The 24,520-nt window shown below is 44.1% G+C and overlaps 1 protein-coding gene across 5 annotated transcripts in view; it reads left to right on the plus strand.

Moving 5' to 3' along the window:
* Positions 1–24,520, plus strand: part of ACSL6 (acyl-CoA synthetase long chain family member 6) — a 61,805-nt gene that overhangs the window by 31,473 nt on the left and 5,812 nt on the right. For 2 of the 5 annotated variants that reach the window (XM_087753837.1, XM_087753838.1), the window contains exons 4-20: positions 845–909; positions 1,347–1,448; positions 1,593–1,692; positions 1,964–2,142; positions 2,670–2,702; positions 3,695–3,746; positions 8,810–8,883; positions 11,792–12,004; positions 14,529–14,663; positions 15,811–15,945; positions 17,780–17,875; positions 18,732–18,804; positions 20,216–20,304; positions 20,876–20,992; positions 21,242–21,385; positions 22,199–22,300; positions 22,966–23,037. In XM_087753837.1, the coding sequence (XP_087609963.1) occupies positions 845–909; positions 1,347–1,448; positions 1,593–1,692; positions 1,964–2,142; positions 2,670–2,702; positions 3,695–3,746; positions 8,810–8,883; positions 11,792–12,004; positions 14,529–14,663; positions 15,811–15,945; positions 17,780–17,875; positions 18,732–18,804; positions 20,216–20,304; positions 20,876–20,992; positions 21,242–21,385; positions 22,199–22,300; positions 22,966–23,037 (1,781 nt within the window). The remainder of the gene's footprint in view (positions 1–844; positions 910–1,346; positions 1,449–1,592; positions 1,693–1,963; positions 2,143–2,669; positions 2,703–3,694; positions 3,747–8,809; positions 8,884–11,791; positions 12,005–14,528; positions 14,664–15,810; positions 15,946–17,779; positions 17,876–18,731; positions 18,805–20,215; positions 20,305–20,875; positions 20,993–21,241; positions 21,386–22,198; positions 22,301–22,965; positions 23,038–24,520) is intronic. The other 3 variants (XM_009464336.2, XM_009464337.2, XM_087753840.1) reach the window with 3 other exon arrangements.

Raw genomic sequence — 24,520 nt, forward strand, 5'->3', positions numbered from 1 at the left:
GGGCAGGGTAAGCTCTGCCAAAAGCTCTTAGGAAAGCCAAGTGTGGTGTATCAGTCCATCGCCCTTACCCCATGGTCAATGGTACCGTCAAAGAGCGCTCACACACTTGGGAGACATAATTTCTCGCTCCAAAAAGCCACAATGACTCTTTCCTGCTATATCATAACTATTTCTGTGTCCACTGCTTACGACATCCCGCCTCGTTGAGTACGCCAATTTCATTGTCAGATTATTATTTTTGGTACCACCAAAAGCCTTAGAGGATTTGCAAATATTTCACCCCACAGCACAGGGGTAAATAAATAAGTCAGTAGGTGTATGGAGGGATGGATCTTGTGCAGGTAAGTACAGTTAGCAAATTAATTAAACTTCTCAAATATTCCTCCTGTCATGTAGTGCTGCATATTGTCTTACCCTCCTCCAGAGTAGGCTGTGCTAAAAATAGCAGTTTTCACTTTGAAGTGTTTAAATCAAAAAGCAGCGAAAGCAGTGGGAGCCGGTCTTTGGGATGGAAGCTCTCATCAGACACTAATGCTCACGCTACCTTCGGAGAAGTGGCTTTTAATGAGGCTGTTTGGGGGCAAACTGCTGCTGTCCCCTCTGCAGCTGAGGGAGGAGGACTGAAGCGACTGTTTGGGAGATCCCAGCAGCCGGTCTCCCATTAGCTGCACTTGTGTGGTTAATTTGATTGGGCTTGCTGTGAGCTCTGCCCCAGGAGCGAGAGCCAACCCTGATAACAACAGATTTTGAGGGCTCTGCTGCATCCCCGCAGTGTGGTACTGGGCAGCATGTTAACTCCTGGCACTGCCCCCATAACTCCATCATCTCTGCTTGTGTCTTCCAGAAAACGGCCCCTGCCTGGGGTTCAGGAAGCCCAAGCAGCCCTACCAATGGCTGTCCTACAAGGAGGTGAGCTGGAAATGACCCCCCTGCAGAGTCCTTGCCCCCAGTGCTCTCACCCTGCCCGGCAGAAGAAGGGGTGTTAAGGTGCCCGTTGGTAACACTCATGCACTAGACCGGGAGGTTGCTAATACGCCGTGCAAGGGCTCTCGGTTTCCCCAGCTGGGCACACCCCAGCATTGTACAGGCGTCCTGGCTCTCGGGGACCGGCTCAATGCCGCTCGCCTGCTCCTGCCAGCAGCACTGACACACTCAAAGCCATGGGGCATGGCCAACCAGAGGTCAGCTGCTCGTCCATTACTAATGGCTTGTTATAACAAAAAATTGGGCTTTTAGATAACAAACACAATAATTTGAGAGCCTCCCTGTATAAGCTAAGTCTTTGCTTAGTTTAGTATTGCTTATATTTCTCTTTTTTATGTATTTTTTTTCTCTCCAAATTCCAGGTGGCTGAAAGAGCAGAAGCTCTGGGTTCAGGGCTTCTACAGCAGGGCTGCAAGCCATCCACGAAGCAGTTCATTGGGGTCTTTGCTCAAAACCGTCCAGAGGTGAGATTTTAAGTTCAACTTGATGCAGTATTAATAATGTTCCTGACTTGTGAGCTTGCTTTATACTTGAAGCTTGTTCTCAAGTGCGTTAAACCTGTTTCCGTGGCCCCCTTCTCACCTTCACGCTTTGGTGTCCTCCTGCAGTGGATCATTTCCGAGCTGGCTTGCTACACCTACTCCATGGTGGTGGTTCCCCTCTACGACACCTTAGGTCCTGGAGCCATTCGTTACATCGTCAACACAGGTAAAACCAAAATTGATGTAATCTTCTCAGAAACCAGTTTTGTTGCTCAGAATGGTTCATTTTCTTCTTCTTTCCAAAAGATGGGTGACTTTACTCATTGGGTGTCTTGAAGTCACTTAGAGAGGTTTCTGGGGAGCTGTGTGTCCCCATGCTGGGTCAGGGCTGCCTCTGCTGCATTTCCCACACGCCCGGTTGTGCACAGCCATGGATGGGGCTGCTCTGACAGCGGGCATTACTCCAGGGCCACCTTGTTTGGCTGCTTTTCTTCCAGCTGACATTTCCACAGTCATTTGTGACAAACCTGAAAAAGCCAGAATACTCCTTGACCACGTGGAGAGGAGAGAAACGCCAGGTCTGAGCTCCATCATCCTGATGGACCCGTTTGAAAAGGAGCTGGTGGAGAGAGGGAGTCGCTGTGGGGTTCGCATCCAGACCATGCAGGAGGTGGAGGTAAGTTTGCTCTCCCTCTCTTTTTACTATATTTTGTAGTGTTTGCAAAAAGACAGTAAAATATACAGGGACTTGTGAACTGCATGGCAGGTTCAGTGTCTGGAGAGCACTTTGTGGCCGTTAATATTGATGCATGGCTCAGTGCAGTTGCCTCGTAAGTGTTATTCCTTGTTGACAGGAGCCAGCGTCTCAATCTTTCCTGCATCAAATAAGATATCAGCTGCTAACTGAGCCTGGAAAGGGGGGTTGCTGTTCGAGACACTGTCCTCCTACCCGTAAGCCTACAGCCTTATACTTTTGTGAAGCAGCCTGGATCCAGCTCAACCAACCCAAGCACTACTTGAAATCCAAGGATGGCATTGTGGCTGATGCAAGAAACTTTGGATAGAAAAGATGACCTAAGTGTTAGCCACAAATTTTTCTGCTCTAGCCCACGCTCTCCCTTGGTGGTTTGCAGATCATTAGGAAGTGGGTTACACCACAGGAATTAAAGTGGAAATAATTTTTGTTACTTTAATCTCTTTCAGGACTGTGGCCTTGAGTGTCGACATGTGCCTGTGGTGAGTGTTGGCATGCTGTTTTTCCCACTTGCAGTTGCAGCTGACTGTTACATTTATTTCACTGACAAAAGAGGGAAGGGTTTGCTCTGGGCAGAAGGAAGCGTGCATGTGTTCGGGGGCAGTGCCCCGCAACCCTCTGCCCATGGGAGGCAGTGGAGCAGCCCAGGGACTGTTGATACCATCCACTGGAGACGTGCAGTATTTGCTTCATACCCTCCACCTGGGACGCTTAACTGAGAGAGTTCATCCTTGCCTAACATGTTAACGGGACAGTAATTAAATGCCATTGTTAAGCCACACTAATGCCACTACCTTGCCCAGGTGGCACCAGGGGAATGTGTTTGCACCCTTGGCTGTCCGGTGGGGTTTCTATAGCTCAGAAACACTACTTGGCAGTATTTCTCTGGGATATTTTTGGAAAATTGCATTGATATTTTTCACTGGCTGCTCATACTTGTGCAAAACTTTCAAAAGCAGCCTCTGATTTTCAGGCCGCTTATTTATTCATTTGTGACCCAAAATAGCACACACATGCAGTGGTGCTGAGAATACAGAGATGCTAGTGGAAACGGGAGCAATCAGCAGCTTTGGAAAGTTGTCCCCTGTTGTGGATAACCACACGTTTCCAGAATTTCTCTGGAAATCAGTAAATTATCTCAAGTTTTCCCATGCACCTACAGGTATAGATGGTGTCTTTGAAAATACTAACTGCAAGACAAATATTCCTTCGAAGTCTTCTTGCACTAAAGCATGCCCTTAATGCAGCCTGGAGCAAAACATAAGGGAGGAATAAAGTCTGCATGAACTGAAGAAACCTGATAAAAAGAGTTTTATGATGGTCTTCTCTATTTGCCAAGGGGAATGAAATCTTTTTATGGCAGAGCTGAAATATAATTGGTTTGATCTTTAAGTTTATACAATGACAACAGTCTACCATTGACCCTTCTGCATTTGATTGATGTGATTTTCTTCTTCTCCTTGTGTATTTCTAGCCTCCTCGACCAGAAGATCTATCAATTGTCTGTTTTACTAGTGGCACTACAGGTAAAAGAAGAGGCATTTTAATCTCAAAATGTTAGAATAGATTGTCAGTTAATTATTAATACCACCTCAATATGTGCAAACTTGATGTTTAGACTGATATGGCAATGATATTTCTATGCATTTTTAATATTTAAGAATATATATGTATATACATTTCTGTAGATTGCAAATTAAAAATAATGATATATTTATTTTTCACTTGAATTCCCTGACATACCCTTTGGCAGTACGATTTTCCAATTGTCTGGAAATCAGCCCATGTTTCTGCTTCCCATTTGCAGTGTAGTTGTGAAGTGCTTGATTGATTGGTATTTATCTTCTGCAAATGTTTAAAAAACAAGAAATGCGGGTCCACAGCTTTCTGTTCTCTGTATCCTAAGCACACCAATGTCCCCAGCCCCACCAACGTCTTCAGCACCTCTGTCTCCTCTGCAGTGTGCCCCAGCTTGCTCGCGTGTTGCCCATGTCCTCGCGTTGGCCCTGGGGCACCACGTGCTGGGGCAGGCTCGGGGACGAGCCTGTGCAGCCCACCCTGCCGGTACTCCCATGCTGCTGGCCCCTTTTTCTTGGAGAGGAGCAGCACCATTTTTCTGCCTGTTCTGAGCAGACGCAGTGCTTTCTCCTCTCTCCAGACCCTGGTTTTCACACAGCTTGCAGGAATTTCCTGTTCTTGAGAATTCAACCTCCGTAACATTTACTGAAAAGCCACACAGGCAGACAGCACCGATGCACAAGGCATGATTGCTTGGGAAACTGCTTTTATACTTACCTGCAGGGAAGGACCATGCTCCAGGGACCGCTGGAGCAGCTCTTCCAGGTTCACTTGTGCTCTCAGGATTGCCTAACTCTTGGTCCTACCCCAAAGCATCCTCGATTTGGCCTCCACTCATTTAGGCAAGCAGAAGAGGCTTCTTGACACCAAGCTGCCCTCCAAGAAGGGAGATGCTTGTGCTGCTCAGCCTGAAGAGTCCAAAGCCTGCAGATTAGGCTGAGCAAGAGCAGACATCTTCATCTTCCACCTCCTGGAGAAAACTTGTCCTGCAGATCAGGTAGGCAACTGCTTTATCAACTCCAAGTACAAACTCAAAATGTATGAAAAGGCAGTGCACTGTGTGAAAGGAGCCTGTGACTCTGCTCTGTCTCAGCAGTGGGAATTCCTAAAAGTAAAAGATTGAACCCAGTGCAGGATACAGACATCACAGCTGTGTATGCAGTGAGCACCAGCTGGGCCAGTGCAAAGTGGCCAGGCACAAATGGGAATTGTAGGAAACCAAAGGAGCCATGCCCATGGATATGGTGGAGCGTGATTTGTGTGGATTTTAAAGTGCAGAGCAATTATTTTTTCGAGTCACGTTCGTGTTGATATTTTTATTTCTAAATAAGAAATTTTGAATACAGAAGGGTTTTTTCATTTTCTTTTTTTATTTGCAAAAGCAGTCATGGGCCAGTTTCTGGCTTTGTGGTTTTTTTAGGCACGTGTCTGAAGTTACAGGAATAGGACAACCAGGGAGCTCATTTGCTTTCTCCCACCCAAACCAGAGATTTCAAATTCTGCAGGTTATCTGCAAACTAAACTCTCGTAGCGCAGTGCTTTGTGAACCACCAGCTCATCCTCTGCTGCTGCAGGACTTTGCACATCACTTTCTGGCTTTTCCAGGGGCTGCATCAACACTCTGTTCTGTTTTCAGCGTTATGTTTTGATGTAAAAGGCCTGGCTTGTGTACAGCCCATGTCAGGATATTTTTAGTGACCAGATCTAGAATTTTCTTCCAACAGATATGTTCTCAAGGGCTTTTTCAATTCTGAAGGGCTCCAGATACTTTTGTATGGTGTGAAACAAATCTTTGCTACAGAGTTTGTAACCTGGAAATTGTTTCCAATTCTACAATCTTAGCTGTTCATAAAAAAAACCCAGAAGTTGACTTTAATGCGTGCTTTCCTTTGATAGGACCAGATGTCTAAATGCCTCCACAGGCTGAAGGGAGAGACTGAGATTGCTGAGCTCAGATCACAAGACCAACTTTTATTGTCGTACCAAGAAATCATCAGCACTTATAAATGGGCCAAAGGCACACAGGTGTCCCCAAACCATCAGGATACAATTTTTCATGCTGGCTACTCCAGAGAAGCAAACTGTCGTTTCCTCAAGGATCCACCTGTAACCAGTTGGATAAAAATTGCTTCCCAGCGGTTTCTCACAGCCTGCCAGTGCACATCCCTGACTCCCGGAGGTTCCCGGGGTGAGGAAAGCGCTTACATCCCAAAATGCTGACGGATCACACCACCGAGTTGGTGCCGGAGCTGCTACTTGAAAGACCCATTTAGTGATGTGGAAAAGGTTCTTCTGTTGCTTATGAGAGCTTTCAAACCAGCTTGGCCCCGAGATGAGGAGAAACTGCCATGCCCAGGCTATCAGCTGACAAGGATCACAGTTCTGTAGCAGGACTCTCAGAAGGTGTGTCTTTACGAGGAAATTCAAACTTGAGAGCAGTGTTACAGGTCCAGCATTGATTTTTTTTTTTTTTTTAAAAGAAAAGCAGTATCACTGCCAACTTTTTTCTCTTGAAGTGGTTAATTCTGGGAAAGGGCTTATAGCAAGGGGCACCTGTTTTGCTGGGTTAACTCTTAAAACAGAAGAACTAAAGAAGGTCAAAATTTACAGGTATCTCCCAACCCAAAAAGCTCCAGCTCCCCTGTGGCAGCATGGCTTGTTCTGGATTTCTCCTGATGAAGGCTATCCTGGCTCTAACGCTGCTGCTCTGCTTTGACACCATTAACACCGCAGCCTGTCCGGGATGCTGAACCCACTGCAGGCAGGACATGGGGGAAGGAGCCAGGAGGTTCATAGGGCTTCCAGGCATGTCATGGTGATTTAAGCAGAGGTACTGAATTTGCAAAAAAAAAAAAAAAGTCAGAGGTGGAGTAAGTAAATGAGTCTGAGGTCTCAAAGCATCTGAGAAATCTTCCAGAAAAGTCTGAAGAGCTGGGTCAAGGTGCAGGAGCCAGATCTGCTGCTGGCATAGCCGAAGGGTGCAGTTTTGAATTTCCAAACCAGTACTGAGCACGTCCTCGCCACCAGTGTGAGACCTGCGGGGCTGCCGATGCGGAGAAACTTGTGCAACACTGCAGGAGTAGGGATACTTGTAGAATTGCAGGGGCTGAGCACACGTATTTGGCTAGACACAACTAAAATAACACAAGCAGTTTCTGGGTCGTTGGCATGTATTTACACCTGGCATTGGTTCCTGGAATTTTCTTGAGGTCTGGATCCACGTGTGCACCCAGCTGTGAAAATAAGCACCTCGAAACTAAACCTGCCTGGCTGAGCTGGTGCCCGCAAGCCTGTCTGTACAACACGTTAGGACAGGAGCAGCTGTGGTTGGCAAAGACGTCAGCCCTTAGCTTCACCTCTGAGCTTCGGAGGGGATGAATGTAAGTGAGACCAAAGTCACTTCTGTGCACTGTGTTCATCTGGAAGTATTTGGGACTGAATTACTCAAATCCACTTGGAACACCATATATGGATTTTCAGTAAAATATATTGTGTTCAAAATGTCCTACTTTAGTACAATAAATGTGTGTGATAATTACTACTTTTGTTTGGGCCTTTATTTAATTATTTGAGAGATGGGCTAGAAGCAATGTCAATGAAGCTGGCAGGGCACAGGGCTCGGCACCGCGGCTCCTGGAGCAGGGCCGGAGCCGGGCTGTGCCATGTGGGTGCATGCCCACACCGAAGGGCTGCCAGCGACGCAGCCTGCAAACTGCTCTGAAACTGAGCGGATTAAGCATGTTTTCCTGTGCTGAAACTGATTCACAAAACATCATTGCCCCTTCCTAATCTGATGAAGCCAGAATGACATTCTGGCTGATTTACAATTTTGTGAGGCTGTTGCACCCATCATTAACTGTAACAGCACTGCAAAACTCCTGGGGCATCCCTGTGCCTGCCCTGCCGGGGCCACGCAGGGTACCCGCAGGTAAAGCTCCTCCGATCTGCTGCCGCATGGTGTAGCAGGAGCTACACTGGAGCTACACTGCAGCGGTGTGATCGAATTAAAACAACCTGCTTAAAAATATGCTGGAGAGAGAGGCTGGCTCTGTAATCTTTATTCGAGCTGAGCTACACTTTCTTTTTGGAAATAAACCCTTCGAGGGTGATGAAAAGGGACGGTGTTGTGGCAGGAGGACATGCAGAGTCCTGCGTGCCAGCGCTGCAGGCAGAGTGTTTTGGATGGGGCTCTGGGCTCTGGTTTTGGCCTCTGCGTTTGCTGTTTAACAAACCCTGCGTTTTGGCGTACAAACAGATACAAAATGGAAATGTGTTATGGTGCGAAGGGGGATTCTCAGCTCAGAGGAGAAAAGAGAGTGAGAAAGCAAATGCCGACAGCGTGGAGCTGCCGCGCGGGAGGCCGGCGGAACGCTGCGGGCGTAGTGCCAGGCGCTGGGGCGATACGTTGAGGCTTTGCCAGCTCCCTGTCCCTGTCTCCAGGACACCTCTGCTCTGCTGCTGACAATATTAATGGCTTCCCTTAACTGCAGTCTCATAGAGTCTTCTTGTAGCCTAATTTTTACCATGTTTTACCTGTTTTCTGCATTGTTCAGGTTATCCAGTGTACTGGCTAAGTAAGAGGTTAACAGCCTTTTAAATGGCGTTTGTTGGTATTCAAGATCATCCTTAGTCAAAATCTGTATGAAATGAATCCTACCTGGAGGGGCCGGGAACAGCCAGCCAGGTCTGATGGCCGTGCTTACCAAGCAGCTCCAGCCGAGTACTCTCATAAATTGCAGTTGGGCTATTTCTAGTGGAAACTGTTGTTCAGAGTCTCCAATAGAAATATTCATGTTATACCGTGTTTACAGTATTATTTTATTAAATTTTGAGGATAGCAATAAGTGTGTTTGGTGGATGTTACTGCACAGATATAAGTGCAAAAATTGCATAAGTTTTAAAATTCAAAAAGAGAACTTAATGTTTTAACCATTTCCTGCTTTGTTTTTTTTAAGCTTTTGGAAATTACCTACTGGCTCATCTTTTAAAATCACTCTTTGTTTCCTTTCAGGAAACCCCAAAGGTGCTATGCTGACTCATGGGAACGTGGTTGCTGATTTTTCAGGCTTTTTGAAAGTGACGGAGGTGAATACCCTGATTTAGAAAATGCTGCCATGTGCAGAGTGTGTGGGTTAAGCTGTGTCCCTGCACGGGCTGGAAATGTGCTCCTGCAGATAAGAGGGGAAATTTCTCTTACTCGGAGGGCCAAATCCATGAAAATGGGAGCAGGTCTGAGCTTGCGGCACTGGAGGGCATTAAATCCCCTTTCCAGCACTGGCTCCCTGGCTCTGTAAGGCTCAAAGTGCTTCTGAGGAGCAGTGTTGGCTCCTGTACATCAATTAACTCCTTTCAAACAATTAGGAAAGCAAACAAGCCCTGTACAGTTGCAGCTGGTGCTTCAAAAAGACTACAGGGTCCACTTCTAAGGATGCCCACACAATGTCATCCTCATTTATACGAAAGTTTTCTGCGTATAAAGTGTGTATGTATAAGAACATATACGTTTTTACAAGAATAGTTAATTTCATTGACGTTAAAGTATATCTCTGTTTCCGTTGTACATCTTTGTAAAAAAGCATAGCACTGGCCACGTACAGGTATAATATGTTCCCTGCAATGTGTAAACTTGTGTTTAGAAACAATATAGGAAGCAGAATTGCTTTAGCACAACATATTAAGGATTATATGCAGCTTGTACCTAACAAATATAAAGAATCTATTTTTTTGTAGTAAACAGGCAATTCTATAAAGTAGTGATGTGCACATGGGATGGACAATTTGTCACCTTGTACCCCTTGCTGGTCGTATTGTTCGTGGTGAAAATACTGCAGTCTTATTACCTTAATCCTTGAACTTTCTGAGATTTCCAGACCACCGTTGTAAAGAAACTTGGACACATGATGTGAGAAATCCCACTGAACTCAAGTGCTAAGTATTTGCAGGGTTGTGACTCCGGTGATTTGCAGTATGAAATGTCAATACAGCAGTTCGCTGCAGCGAGCCCCCCGGCTTTGCAGCGCAGAGCTTTCGCTGGGTTCAGAGGCAGCAAGATGCACAAATGCGAGCTGATGTGCGGATATGGCTGAGTTTCAAAGGGCAGGAACGTTTATTTTGGAAGAGAACTAATTTAGAGGCAGCTGAGGGAACTTGGCATCTTCCAGGACTGGCCCACAGAAATGGATTTAGTGTTCACTGACAGCAATGGGACACTGATTATTCTTGAAGGTATCAGATTGAGACGTAAGTCTGGTGTAAGTGGCTGTAAATTCAATAGCTTCAGTCCCCAGAGATAGTTGGTGACAGTGTAAATGCCTGTAGCTGATCCACACAACTAGGGCAACGTCACAGCAATGAAACTGAGCAAAGCGCAAAATAGTTGAAAGCAGTATCAATTACTAAAATAAAAATACCTAAAGCTGAGAAGTATTGTAGATTTTCTGTTTACATACTCTTGTGCCAGTTTTGCTTAGTTCAGTGATTTTTATAAATGGAATATTTTTTGCAGTGAACCTAGAGCTTTATTATAAGGTTGTCATGAAATGCTAAGAAGCTGTTTTCATTTTTACGTTTAACTGGACAGCTGTGCCAACTGTGAAATACTATTCAATGTCATCATTTTGGTCCAATTTAAAACCAAATCATTTATTGTCTGGGCACTTAAAGCAGTGTGAAAACAAACAAAAAAAAGGCAGCATAGCTAGTGATGCTAATGATTTTACATTACTGTGCTTGCAGAAAATGAGGCCAATTTGAAATAATGTATAAATAGATCTGCAGGCCCTAATGGCTTAATTCAGACTGACACGTAAAATAATATGAGACGGGATGCTGAAAATACCCATGTGGTCAATCATGTTTGACTTCACTAGGTAATGGTTGGGAGGGCATACCCAAATCTGACTTGCCCAGATTTAACTCCAATAAAATATTTCCCAAGGAAGAAACTCCTGTGCCTCCACCCACCGCCATGTCCCAGGTCACGGACTATCGATTCTGTCACAGCAGTGGAGATGCAAAGTGGGTATAAACTGCTAATACTGTGAGCTAATAGATTTTATACCCATTTTCCACTAACCACTGGCTTTGGTGCAAGTTATTGGGTAATCAAGCTTTCAGTTTTTCTAATCCATAATATTATGGCAAGCCTTACCCTTGGAAGTGCAGGTGGAAAGGCTACTTCTCTTTTGGGGCATGGATCAGGTAAGGCTCTCAGGGCCTTTGTTTATTCCAGCCTGTGAGACAGAGTTAAAACTGTGGCAAACAGAAGACTTTGGTCATTTTTATTTTTTGCATAATTTGTCCAGCCTTCTTTTTCCCCACTGCACCTGTCTGTGGGGCAGTGATAGCGCCCTTAAAATCACATTTTAATCACTTAAAATTATGAGAAACACTACCAGATATCATTAATTTTTGCAGCTGAAAAAAAATCATTAATTTTTCCAACATATTCTGATTCAAATCAATGATTAACCTAAGGAAAAAGAAAAAATCTATAGCTTTGACTCTAGTAACACTGTGAATCTCTGATGGGCTCTGTGCAATCTGGAAAAATGGTGTGCCTGTGGAGCCCCGCTGATGTCCAGGAGGCTCCTGCGGGTTTGCACCAGGATCCTCCAGGTCTGCACACAGCTGAGAGTGCAAATCGTAGTCTTAGCATCTCATGGTAGAAAGCAATGAATAAAAATTGGGTTCTCTGTCAGGGTGAGCTTCCATTTCCAGCGTGAGCTGTGTGGATACGATACGCCTTCTGCCGTGGAGAGACCTCTCCATTGCCCTCTGTGTACATCTCCGTGCTCTTTCCTTCTCCTGCTAACTGAGCTTCATTGACGCTGTGGCTTAACGCTTCACTTCGTACGCTGCTCCCTTCCTCTCTCAACAGTCTTTACCCTTTTGCTCCTCTGGTGCCATTTTTCTTTTTATTGTTTTATGACTTTCTTGTTGTCTTCCTGTCAGTGTTTCTTTCCTTTCTGTCTCCCATGCCCTTCACCTGCAGAAAGTGATCTTTCCGAGACAGGACGATGTGCTCATCTCCTTCCTGCCTCTGGCTCACATGTTTGAAAGAGTTATACAGGTAAGAAACCTGCCTGAACTGACGAGGCCTCGTGGGGCTCCTTGTGTTTTCTTCCAGAGTCAGTGGTCTCCTACTTGTGAGGATGTACACATTTCCTATTTGCCTTTAGCACACATGTTTGAGAGAATGGTACAGGTAAGGTCCTAGTGTCAGTGGAAATCATCTTTTTCCACGCCAAAAAAAAATTAGAATGAATAAAATACTAAATAACCAGCGATATCTTGTAGCACTAAAAAAAGCTTGTACTCCAGAAGTGCCACATGCATAACACCAGGGCCCGGCCTCTGGTCTCAGTGACATGGCCGTGAGTCCAGAGCGATTCCGGGAGTTTCCCAAGCTCTCCAGCTTACACCGGTGGCTCTGAGATTGGAAAACAGCCCTTCACCAACGAGCAGAAACTGCTACCTGCACAATTTTGGGGGCAGCTTTTCAAAGCACTCTAGGGTCAGGTATCACGGGAGTAAAAATAATTTCATGCCATTTTCTACATCAGCTAAAATCCTTTTATTGCATAAATAACCAGATCTGCCAAAAACTTGCAGACACTGAAAAAAGAGGAAACTAAGATCATGGTGTGACACACATGATCCTCCTGGCAGGGCAGCCTACGGTGGGCATTAACTGGAAGCCAGCGTCCCCTGGAAATAAGGGCAAACAGAAGCGCTAACTCCTGCCAGCCCGCAGAACTGACTTTTCGCATCTCGTTTCTGAAAAGACAGGTGCTGATTGCGCTGCAGTCGGTGTGTTGGGCAAGTCAGATGAGACGATCACATCAGTTCTCGTGGCCGGAGAAGCTGCGAACTAAAAACTGATCCAATATCCGCAGACTGGATCTGGATTCAGTTGCAGCTCTGTACTTTCTCACGGAGGACCATTTTGCGCTGAAAGCATAGTTTTTGAGTCAGAGAAGCATCTGAATATAAGCCTCCCACTTCTTAGTAACAACTGTGCCAGAAATAATATATTCTGCCCTGTTAAAAAACTTGCAAATTGGCAGTGACAGTCCATGAAAGATTTGGAGAATTACAGCCCAGCCTATCTTTACTTGTAATTCTAATTTTAAAAGGCAAGTTGGTCAGTATGGCACCACTATTCAGGCAATTCGCTTTGCCAGCAAACAAGAATATAATTATTAAAAAGTCATCTGACGGGAGAAAATACATTAGAAACATCTGAAATAACCTGGTTTCACAGGATATTGCCATATTGACAGGGGCAGGCCTCCAAACAATGGTCAGGTTTATCCTCTTTGCTAAAAAAGCTCATTAATATAAAGATTTTTTCAAAAGGGCTAAAAAATAATTTTCAAAATTATTCTGAACATCAAGCGCTGTGTCAACTTTAGTAGTTTTAGCCAACATTATTAGTTCCTGGAACTTACAGTTAAAATTATACAGATACATTCTTTAAAGCTAAAAATTTCTAGGAGTTATTTCTAATTCCCAATGAGCACACTGATTATATTTTCGTTTTGTTTGGTTTTAATTCATGTGTATGTGCAGTGTAAAACGCAGATTTGGCCATGTGATGTTCGTTAAACCCACATCACATGTATAAAATTCCTGTGGTTTCAGTTGACGGACAGACAGTCTCTAACTGGTTGACAGAGCAGTGAGAGCACTCCGGTTAGTAGTACCGATTTTTGGGAGCAGCACAAAAAGACTTAGGTCTCTCTAAAGGAATTTGTAACTGTTTTAATTATTTGGGGGAGAGAAGTTGACCACAGGGAGCTGATGTTCTCCATCTGCGCCTCGAAGAGCTCAGAAAAGGGAGCGCGCTGGTCCGGGCGCAGGGAGGCTGGGCTCAGCTCCCGGCATCACGGGCGCTTTGCTGGGGACACCTTCTCCTGCTTGGGAGGAGCAGGGTAGGGATGCTGGTCTCGAAATGCTCTCCAGTGATAAAATGCCAGTTTTACCAAGTTAGTGGCTGGTCCTCTGCAGTATTACTGACTACCGGAGCTGCTGCTCCAGCTGCCAGTTGGCTCATCGCAGGTGGCCTGCCCTGCCCGATCCCACACATCCAGCTCTGTTCTGATGTGATTAAAGTGGCCTGTTTTCTTTCCAAGTATGAAACTTCTGGATCTGTAGTTTCCATACAAGTAAAGCACCTTTTATGAAGTGGGCTTTTATTTCTGGGATACAGGATCAGGCACTGTATTGCTAACGTAGTCTATATTGTTGTATTTAAACAAAACTAAAGTATTAACATCTAAAAATCGGCTGCCGCTCAGTACGTTTTACAATGTTTCTTAATATGCATTTCTTTATCGACAATAGTTCCTCATGCTGTGAGCTGCTATGGTAGGTCTGGGCTTCAGAGGAGAAGTTCAGATCCAGAATCTGACCATAACTCAGCCTTCTCCATCTCCGTACGCAGGGGATGAAGGAAAATCCCTTCTAAAAGCTTTGGTTACTCCTTCTTCCAGAAACAGTGGCAAATTTGGTGGATGCTGAATTGCAGTACTGAAAAGTGCCCAGAACTATCTGTATATTTCTATTCAGTGCAAAATTTATGGTTACATTTATATATATTTCTAAAGCCTTGTTTTTGCCTTACTGAGAGTAGAATTTCAGAAAGGCACTTCTGCGCTTGGGAGGGATGCTCTGCCATGGGAATTAAAAGCAAAGCGGTTACATGTGTTCCTTTTTCTTCCCATCAGTCTGTAGTATACTGCCATGGAGGGCGAATTGGGTTCTTTCAAGGAGATATTCGTCTCTTATCTGACGATATGAAAGCATTGCGTCCAACCATCTTCCCTGTCGTGCCGCGGCTGTTAAACAGGATGTATGATAAGGTGAGTTTCATTTTGCTCTTTTTGTAACAGTAGAGTTTATGTCCCTTTAGTACTGATGTGAAAGAATTCCCTTAGTCGTGGTGATTTCCTGAGCAGATTATATGATTTCTGCCTTACTGCGAACACATTCTTACCCTGTGTAATTGATACAGCTGCTCCAGTCTGTAAGTCTGTCTTACATTGATTTACACAGACTGCAGACATGGCTATTGCTTGTTAATATGAAATCCCTCTGCGTTAGCCTCTTACCCTGTCCTCACTGAGGTTACTAGTGACATTTACAGAGATGAAGGATTTTTTGATCAGAGAAACACTGGTCAAACCTGGATGCACTAAAACTTTTTGTGCCTTTCAACCAGTTTTGGAACCTGAATCTCTTTCTGGTGGCAATGACAGCTGAGAATCAGGAACTGCAAAAAGCCTGTGAGGATTTAGGCAGTGTAAATATGAGGTTGGCTTTTGGATCTAGAAATCTTTAAAACTAAGAGGTGGTCTTGAAAGGTATTTAAGACAGACACGTCTGGTCATCACGTTAAATCTGTTTGACCAGCTGGGAATATTTATTCCTCAGAAGACTTATCCTCTAAAGATGGGCTTAAGCACAAGCTACTGATTTAATTTTTCCCCAAGGTCAGGACTGTTGGCTCAGGGGTTCTGGTGCCTCATTCGAGGGATGGGCAATGGGGGTTTCTTGTTTGCAGAGATGTAGTTCATGCTGGGGTCTGATTAAGCTTAGGTAAATGCAGCCCCATCACCCCATCAGCCAGCGCTGATACCTGCTTTAGCTGCCAAGTATTCACGTTGCTCATTCCTAGTTGCTCAGATTGCATGATTTCACTGAATCCTATCATAGAAATCGTATAGAAATACCAGTCATGTAGATCTAGTCAGAGCCTACCCTATCATCCGCTCCCCTTTTTCCCTCAAAGGAACAGTACGTACAATAGCAAATGAAGCAATACAAATGACTCCCCCCTTTTTTTTTTAATCCAATAAAAAAGCCATAGTGTAGTCTTATTTAACTGTATTGCTAATGTAACTACCCTCCCTGGCACCGGCAGAACTGTATAGCTGTAATTGTAAGAACAGTTGTTGATGTTTTCTCTCTCTCGGGTGCCGTGCTGCCTGCCACCCCGCGCTCCCGCAGATCTTCAGCCAGGCAGACACGTCCCTCAAGCGCTGGGTTCTGGAATTTGCTGCAAAACGGAAAAAGGCTGAAGTTCAAAACGGGATCATTAGAAACGACAGCTTGTGGGATAAACTTTTCTTTAATAAAATACAGGTAAGCAATTTAAGAAGTGAGTCTAAAGTCAAAGAACTGCCATGTCTTCTAGCAATGACTGGTTTTCCTTAAAGTCAGTGTGGTCCACTTGCCTGACGGTGAACTGCAGGCAATTGCTGCTCACTAGCAAACAGCAGGCTGAAAATTTGAATAGAAAAAGGAAATGGAGCATAGTTTGTTGTTCCACTAACTTTTGCATTAACTTTTGCCAAATTTATTTTTATTTATGTATTTATTTTTGAACACCACGCATAAGATGCCAAAACTTCACTTCCATTAGGGATAGTTTTCCAGAGGGGAAGGGGGAAATTCAAGGCAGCCTAAGATGGCTTTTGCCACATCCCTCCTTCAGCAGCACCGAGAAATCACCTATTTGCAGAATAGTGCCTATTTTTCGCCGCTCTTGGATACAAGCTGTGGCCCTGCACAGGCACCAAGGCGGGATGTGGTGCGGAGGCACTTGCCCTCTGCTAGGTGAAGTGGCCCAGAAGCAGGATCGTAGCCTCCTGCCCGACACAAGGGCTGCTGTCGGGGCAGCTTGTGCCTGCTTCGTTGTTTGGGTGCTCTGCCTCACGGGGACTGGGCACCTGCCCGCGCCCCGTGGGTAAATGGTTTCTCCTCGCTCACGCCCAGCAACAGGCAGGGGAGAGGACTGCATTAAACCCACTCCTGTCCCCTCCCAGGGGGGCTAAAATTCAGGAAGGTGGTCATGAAAAGAGGAGTATGATCAAAGAGACGTTGCTCCAAAGTTTTCTGCAAATTCTCTATAGATATGATTGGATTTAGGGCTGGGTTTCAGTTGGGTATATTCAAAATTGCTTTCTTTCCTAGAACAACAAGAATAAGGGAGTAGAGAAAAATACACAAGTAAATCCTGATTTAACAACGGGGACAAAATCAGAAAGCCCTGCTGTGTGCCACACATCTCCTCAGGAAAAAAAGATTAAATTGGCTTTAAACCAGGTTTTCCAGACACTGTACTACACCAGGAGGCTCCGATTACTTCATTTTTTTAATTGGATAACTTATCTGGAGACATGCCACTTTATTTTTAACTAAAGAAACTGACTGTACTTTTTCATCTGCGGATTAGTTGTCCTCAGTGTGCAAAGATAGCAGAGTTCACACGATGCTGACGGGAGCGCAGACAGGAGGCAAGACAGGCTGCATATTGATTCAGGATCTGGCGAGACTGGCAGACTCAGTCAGGAGTTGTTTTCTTTTGTTCTGGGTTTTCTTTTTACTTTTGGAATAAGGAAAAGGAAATGAAAAGGGGAAAAAAGAAGTACAGTGTGACACAGGAATTTATGTAATACCCTCTAGAAATATTTGAAGGTCATCTGCCTTGAAAAAGGGACAGCATGATTTTAGATGGCTTGGGAGCCAATTCATTAAAAACAATGAGGTGCAAATAAATAAGCAAAGAAAACTGGAGGTGGGGAAGAGCCTGGTTTGTACCCAACAGCCCCCCAGAGCCAGACGTGCTTGCTGCACGCCAGGGCTGCCTCCCTGCCGGGCTGCAGCCTGCCCGGGCACGGCTGAGCAGCTCATCCTCCAAGAGATGGGGGACTCCCGCCCCTGCACTTCAAATGTTTTTTTCTTGGGGCACTATTTCTACCTGCGAGGGACACAGTTATTGCCTTTAAGATTTAGCTGGCTTTTTATCCCTAGGGAAAGATTCAGAGCCAGTTCATATTTCCATAGCACAGCTGCATCTCTTCTAGAGAGAGCATTTTGTGCAAGTTCTGTATAAGCAATACTCACGGACGCTGCTGGTTTTGCCATGTGTAATAACCTGTGATGCTGTCTTTTGTTTTCTCATGCTATCAAACAGGCGAGTCTCGGTGGGTGCGTTCGCATGATAGTAACAGGCGCTGCCCCTGCCTCTCCGACTGTCCTGGGCTTCCTCCGTGCGGCCCTCGGATGTCAGGTGGGCTCACGCGGCCGTTTGGCGGTGTTCATTTACTGTTAGTGAGGAAACGCGCTGCATTTAAGAAAGGAGATGGGTTAGGGCCTCAGGACTGCACTTAGGACAGCTTTCCCAGGATTGATCCAACAGCAGCTGCAGGGCTTGGGGCAGACGCAGTGCCCCGGTGTCCCCGGAGCTCTGCTCCCGCAGCCGTGGGGCTGGAGTGGGAACAACCGGTGGCCCTGGAAAGCAAGCGGCAGGCGAGAGCTGCTTTCACTGTGGGCAGCTCCCAAAAAAAGCATAGGCTCATCCCACCCGCCTCTCAGCACTTAATTGAGTACGTGCAATTAAATGTGCTTGTGCGTGTGCTAGGAACTTCGTTACAGAAATTTCATTCTATCTAGAAATGGAGAAATATAATCTTCAGGTGGCAATTTAACCCACTTAAGATGTCCACTGCGTTATTTCTCCTTGACTAGGAAGCCCAAGGCAACTAAAAGGCCTCATTTAGGAGCCTAAAATTAGGTGAAAAAAAATTAAAAGGCGTATTTTCAAAATGTCCCACAAAAATACCTTTTTTCCCCCACTAATACATTCCTCTCGTAGAGTAACATACTTCTTGACTCAAAAGCTAGGTGCTGAATTTGTCTCCTCACTATTTTCAGCTCTAGAGAGCCATGGTAATTCATAGTCATATAAATTAAATTCTGTATACAGTAAGAGCCAGAGAAAGCATCCCTGTATTAAATGTGTACCTGGGCACTGCAGCTGGCAGGATTAGCTCACAGGACCGTGCAACAGAAGGCAATTCTTAGAATTTTATTCTGTAATAGTGAAATCAGATACACTGCTTTAAAGATACCCGTTTCTTTGGCAGGTTTATGAAGGTTATGGCCAAACAGAATGCACAGCTGGATGCACCTTTACAACCCCAGGTGACTGGACATCAGGTAACGCTTTTTTTTCGACCATTTCCAGAAAGAAAAGAAACGCACACTTCTTTTGAAAATTCTGGACTGTAACATCACTGGGTGTTACGCAACATTTGCCACCGTGGGAATAATCTTCAGCAAATGTAATGTTCTTGAAAGTATCACTCACTAGTCCAGAATAAATACAGAGGGATCAGATGTTGGGCACGTTTGCCTGGGGAGATTTGGAATTGTCCCTTGAGCTGTTATGTGCGATACTCTCATCTCTGCATTCCTGGCCCTCTGAGTCCTCTCTAGAGCACTGGAGCTGAATTTAAAAGAATGTTTGTTATAATGAAATGCCTGAACAAAGAAAAGATGAGTACATTCATGTACCTAGCGAGCAAACTCAGGCTTTGAATACAGATCCACTGCTACTCAATACTTTATATATTTCAGGCTTTCAAAACTTTTGAATCTTGACAAAATCAGATAAAAATTAGTACTAAGCAAGATTCAGATAATACATACAAGTACTGTGGCTTAATTTCTTCTTAATATAATTCATCAGTATTTATAAAAATGTTTTGAAATAGGTATCATACTCATCCAAATGAATACTAGTAGGAAACCTAGACATGAGGTATTAACGGGTCTGGCCAGTTAAACATTTCATTCTTTCCAACCCAGATTTTCTGTGGCTGGAGAAAAGCACATGCTTTCTTTTCCCAGCACAAGTGGCCATCTGTTTGGTTTTCTTCCAACCAGAAGCAGCCCCTTGCAGATACTGGTGTGTCCTGGGGCTCGCTGCCCGTGCCCTGGCCAGCACGGGGCAAAGCACCACTCGCCTGCCAATGCCGCATCCTCATCCTCAGTCTGGTTCCTTTGCAGAATGAGACCTCAGCCCATGAGAGCTACAGCGCACAACGTGCTGTGGTAGAGTTGTGACTCCTTTTTCCAGTCTGTGTTTCCAAGCGGCTGTTTCAGGGGAAAACAGGCCTGTTTTGGACACAGTTGTGTGCTAGCAGTGCTTGTTGGCTACAGCAGACGTTGCCCTCGCTTCATCTTTGGAGAAACCGTAGGGGTGGGGGGAAACGTGTTCAGCATAACGTCACTGCAGTTGGTATTCCCAGGTGATTAAAACAACGGGGATCCAGAGCTTTGTGTGCTTTTCTAATGAGTTAAGCTTAGAAAAGGGTTTAGTCTCTTACAGGTAAGGGATGCATGGTCCGTATTTCGATATGTTTGAAAATAGGGTTTATATATATTCAAAGAGGAGGTATTTAGTCTTAATAATGGAAAACCTTAAATGAGGAGATTATTTCTGCACACAGACACAGCTTCTGCAAGAACAACCAGTGTATCTACAACTATGCAAGCAACTAATAATAAAATGCTAATTATTCCTTATAGGAGAGATGAGAAGTGACTTGATAACTTTGATTTCCAGGTCATGTAGGAGCCCCTTTGCCCTGTAACTTAATCAGATTGAAGGATGTGGAAGAGCTGAATTATTTTGCTTCCAAAGGAGAAGGAGAGGTAGCAAATCACATTTTTCTATCAAATTCTCACTAGTTAACACTGTATTAATTAGTTATGTAGTTATAGAAGCATTTTACCTTTTTAAGGGGCATGGTTGCAGGTGTGTTACCTATTACAATCAGGAAAGGAAAACGTCAATTCAGCAATAGAGCAGCAAAGCATTAATTAAAAAGGGGCTGTGGCAGTACTTCCAGCCAGTGCCGTGCCTGATTACTTTAAAAGCTAAGACTGAATTAATTAGTTCAGCTAAGCAGAGCTGAATTGCTGTGATTTCCACATTGCTGATATTTCTATATTGCACAGAAATTAAACTTATTGAAATAACTTTTTTAACTGCAAGCTTAATGCAAGCCAGCTTCAAACAAAGCAGTTTTGCATTCCCTACTTCATACTTCCATTAGTTTGAAAAAAATCCATAGGTAATTCTGTAACGCAATATATTTTAGTTTCATGGAGCACAGTCATTGAGTCAACCTTTAAAATATTTCAATTTTAGTGAATTCCTATTTAGCTTGTTAGTATTTACAGCAGAAAGATAGAATAATTTATCAGCAACTCTGTTTTGCAGATATGTGTGAAAGGACCCAATGTTTTCAAAGGTTACCTGAAAGATGAAGAGAAGACAACTGAAGCGCTGGACCAGGAGGGCTGGCTTCACACTGGAGACATCGGGAAATGGTTACCTGTGCGTCCTGATCAGCTGCTTAGTTCTTATGTCAATTGTATTATCCCATGTCAATTTTCAAGTACTGAACTTAAATTTCCAAGCAGATCTATCTTTACAAAGGATTAAGTTTATACTTTGCAGAATAAGCTTGACATGTCAGTGAAGCATTTTCTGGCTATTTAAAGAGCTCTGTTAAAAGCAAACTGCTCACTGAGTCTCTATGGTTAAATAACTTCTCTGGGAACTCTCATTTCTTTCTCCTAACAGAATGGGACTCTTAAAATTATTGATCGGAAAAAGCATATATTTAAACTTGCTCAGGGAGAATATATTGCACCAGAGAAGATAGAGAATATTTATATCCGCAGCGACCCTGTTGCCCAGATCTACGTCCATGGAGACAGCCTGCAGGTAAAAACTAAGTTTTCAGAAAATCTTACTTTATTCTTTGTAAATAGAAAACAGAGAGCTGGGCATGAACGAGGGGAAGGCGTGAGTGGATCACGCCGTATTTTTGCCCTGATGTCTCCCTCCTGTTCTGGAGCTGGCTGCCAGCCACGCAGGAGCTGAGCTGCTGGTGTGACCCTAAGCAGCTTGGAGGATGTTGTGGCCAAAGATCAAGCCTTTAAATTTGCTTCAGTGTCACCCTTTGGGTCTCTAACGCTCTCCTTTGCCACGTTGCCTGCAGTAAGCCAGACGAAGGCAAAGCCACCGCTGCTCCACAACCACTGCCTACCCATTTGGACCAATCTTGTCCTGTTTATTCGCATATTTACACAAACATGTACAGCTTCTGAAACCATTGCAATTCATCCCTCTGCATTCATTGGCCACAAACATGAGGCTTCCCTTGGCATCGGAGTTTGCCTGAGACTCGCAGGCCCATGAACTGCATGTGTATAAATGATACGGGCTATGTTCTGCTCTGGCTTACACCTGTGAAAAAGTAAGTAATTTAATTAATGTCCAAGCAGAACACAAACCCAACCAAAGGTGTTAAAATTGTTGGCAAATGCAGGAACAGTCACAGAGAACCATTACATCTGAGGAAAGGCACGGCCACCAAAATATACTTCACTATGACGTGTTAGCAAATTATTAACATAATTAAACAAGAAGTGATAAACACATAGCAAATTCAGCCGGCTTATATATTCGCTTCAGTGTAGGGCCTTAAATGTCATTCAGCCTTTGCCTGCAACTCTCCTTCTCCTTCACCTACAGGCCTTTCTGGTGGGAATTGTGGTGCCTGATTCTGAAGTTATGCCAGGCTGGGCAAAGAAAAGAGGGTTTGATGGAACGTACACAGACCTCTGTAAAAATAAGGTTTGTCTTTCTATCTATCTGCAGTACAGACACTTTTTCACTGTAGCACAACCCAGTTAAGAGCTGGTGTCTGTTATTAGTGATCTCAGTGACAAGAACTATTTCTTCACTGAAAATTAAGCAGGGTTGACTTGGATACAGGGATGTGTGCTGACTGACAGTACGGACCGCTGCAAACTCCTGCATGGGTGGGACCAAGGGTCTGTCCTGCAGAGAACAACAGTACGGCAGTAGGAGAGGTTGTATTTATTTAGATGCCTTGAATAAGGATCCCAGCCTTATTTACACACGCTCTCTAATACTGAGTATCTGAGTTGCATCACATCAATGAACGCTGATGCCAGTGAGTCATCCCACTGGTGTCTGTGGGAAATAATTCCGCATCTAAGTCTGGCAAACGGTTGAAGGATTGCAAATTTAAGCATCTATGTCATAAACGTTTGAAAATGTAACCTCACTTTTCATACTGAGGAAAGAGTTAATATCACCGCACTTAAGTTTAATGTTTGTACACTTCTTTAATACAATATTTGCTAATTATGTATTAACTATCGATAAGGCACTTGAACTTTACTCAGAAACGTGTTTTCTTGACGAACAATGACATTAATTGTGTGTAAGGTTGACTCTGCTATTTCATGAGGAATTCATGTGTTTTAACCCAGGAACTGCAGCAAGCGATAATGGAAGACATGGTACGGTTAGGTAAGGAGAGTGGACTTCATTCCTTTGAGCAGGTAAAATGAAACAACTAATACATTAATCAGTGTGGTCAGATAGGCAATTTGTCCATTTGTATTGAATGGGGATTTGTCAGCATTTGTTATGTTACTACAGATCCTTGTCGCAGCCGCACACAATGTTTTCTGAGAGAGAGCTTTATTGCTGGCAAGTTGTATTTGTTCCTTTGAAAAATATACATGCTGTGATTCTGCCTTCCACTCATGCTTGAAATTTGAATTAAATTTAGTGAAAGTTTTAGGTGCAGAGGTAAAAATATAATCCAGGGACATGGATAATCTTCAGTCTGACAGCCAGCGCTCAGGATCAATATCTGTAGGACTCAGATGCTTCTGCCAACTGAAAGCACTGTTAAGAAACTGGGTCACTAATTACCGTTCTTCTAACTGACCTAGGAAATGCTGCTGGTTTATTTATTTTCAGCCTGTGCACTAATTCTTTTCTGGTGCTTGTGTAAATATTTCTGCAACAGAGCTACAAACACTTCAGAAGGAGAGATCTGAAATCAACCCTGGATTACATAGCATTAAAAACACAGTAAAAAAAATCCACCCCATTTAAAAATGTCTAAATGCTTATTTGTGTTAAACTAATGAACATCTTAATCATTACACGTAATTAGCAAGGGCCTTTTTGCTTTTGTTTAGACTGCTTCTGGGTGGGAATTCTAATGAGTAATTCACCATATCTGAGTGCAGCAGAAGCACCATTAAGCATATTGTTATTCTTCATTTCTCAGTTACGTATGCAAATGAAATGATAGTAAAAAGAAATTAATTTAAAAATTAAATTCAGTATAAAGCACGGTTTGTAATGTACATCATTGTCTGTGGCAGTAAGTCTGGTTTGCTCCTGCCATAGTCTTCACAGTATGAAATACCCTCAGGTAATCTCGTCTACCAGCAGTTTGCAATTAATAAACGATAAAGTGGTGAGGAAAGCCTTGCCATCCTTCGAAAAGTTAAGAAGAAATGTTTGCGTTTCAAAACTAAAGGGCTTCAAAATTAGCATCTCTGTTGCGATACGTAATCTTAAAACCGAACTTTGAGCCAGATATTATGGCTAATGCTCTTGTGGCATGGGATCCCCCTCATGTGGAAGAGCCACTCTATCATCCCCGTCCTTGTCTGCAGCGCCAGAGGCCTGAGCTTGGACCCCTGGCTTGGAAATGGCAACTCTGGCTTCTATAACCAACAGCTTCCCGGGAGCAGGCTCTGAAAGCCAGCACAGCAGGCGGGGGAAGCATTAAGAGCACGAACACTGATTTTGTGAAGGACATCACTGGGGGAGGAACTGGACCACAGTGCTTACAGGGGAAAAATGAATCACACATCTAATGGGAATTTAAAAATTGATTCTCGGTCTATTTTCCTGCAACTCCCAGTCTTAACAAAATGCAAACCGGTCTGGTTTGGGGAATCACGAAAGTAGCAGATGGCTGGGGAATTTTGTCTTAAATCGGTGGACTATGACCAGTCA

The sequence above is a fragment of the Nipponia nippon genome, unplaced genomic scaffold (genome assembly GCF_047370975.1).
Source record: "Nipponia nippon isolate SJK-2023a ecotype South Korea unplaced genomic scaffold, ASM4737097v1 scaffold_17, whole genome shotgun sequence".
In the NCBI taxonomy this organism is placed as follows: Eukaryota; Metazoa; Chordata; class Aves; order Pelecaniformes; family Threskiornithidae; genus Nipponia; species Nipponia nippon.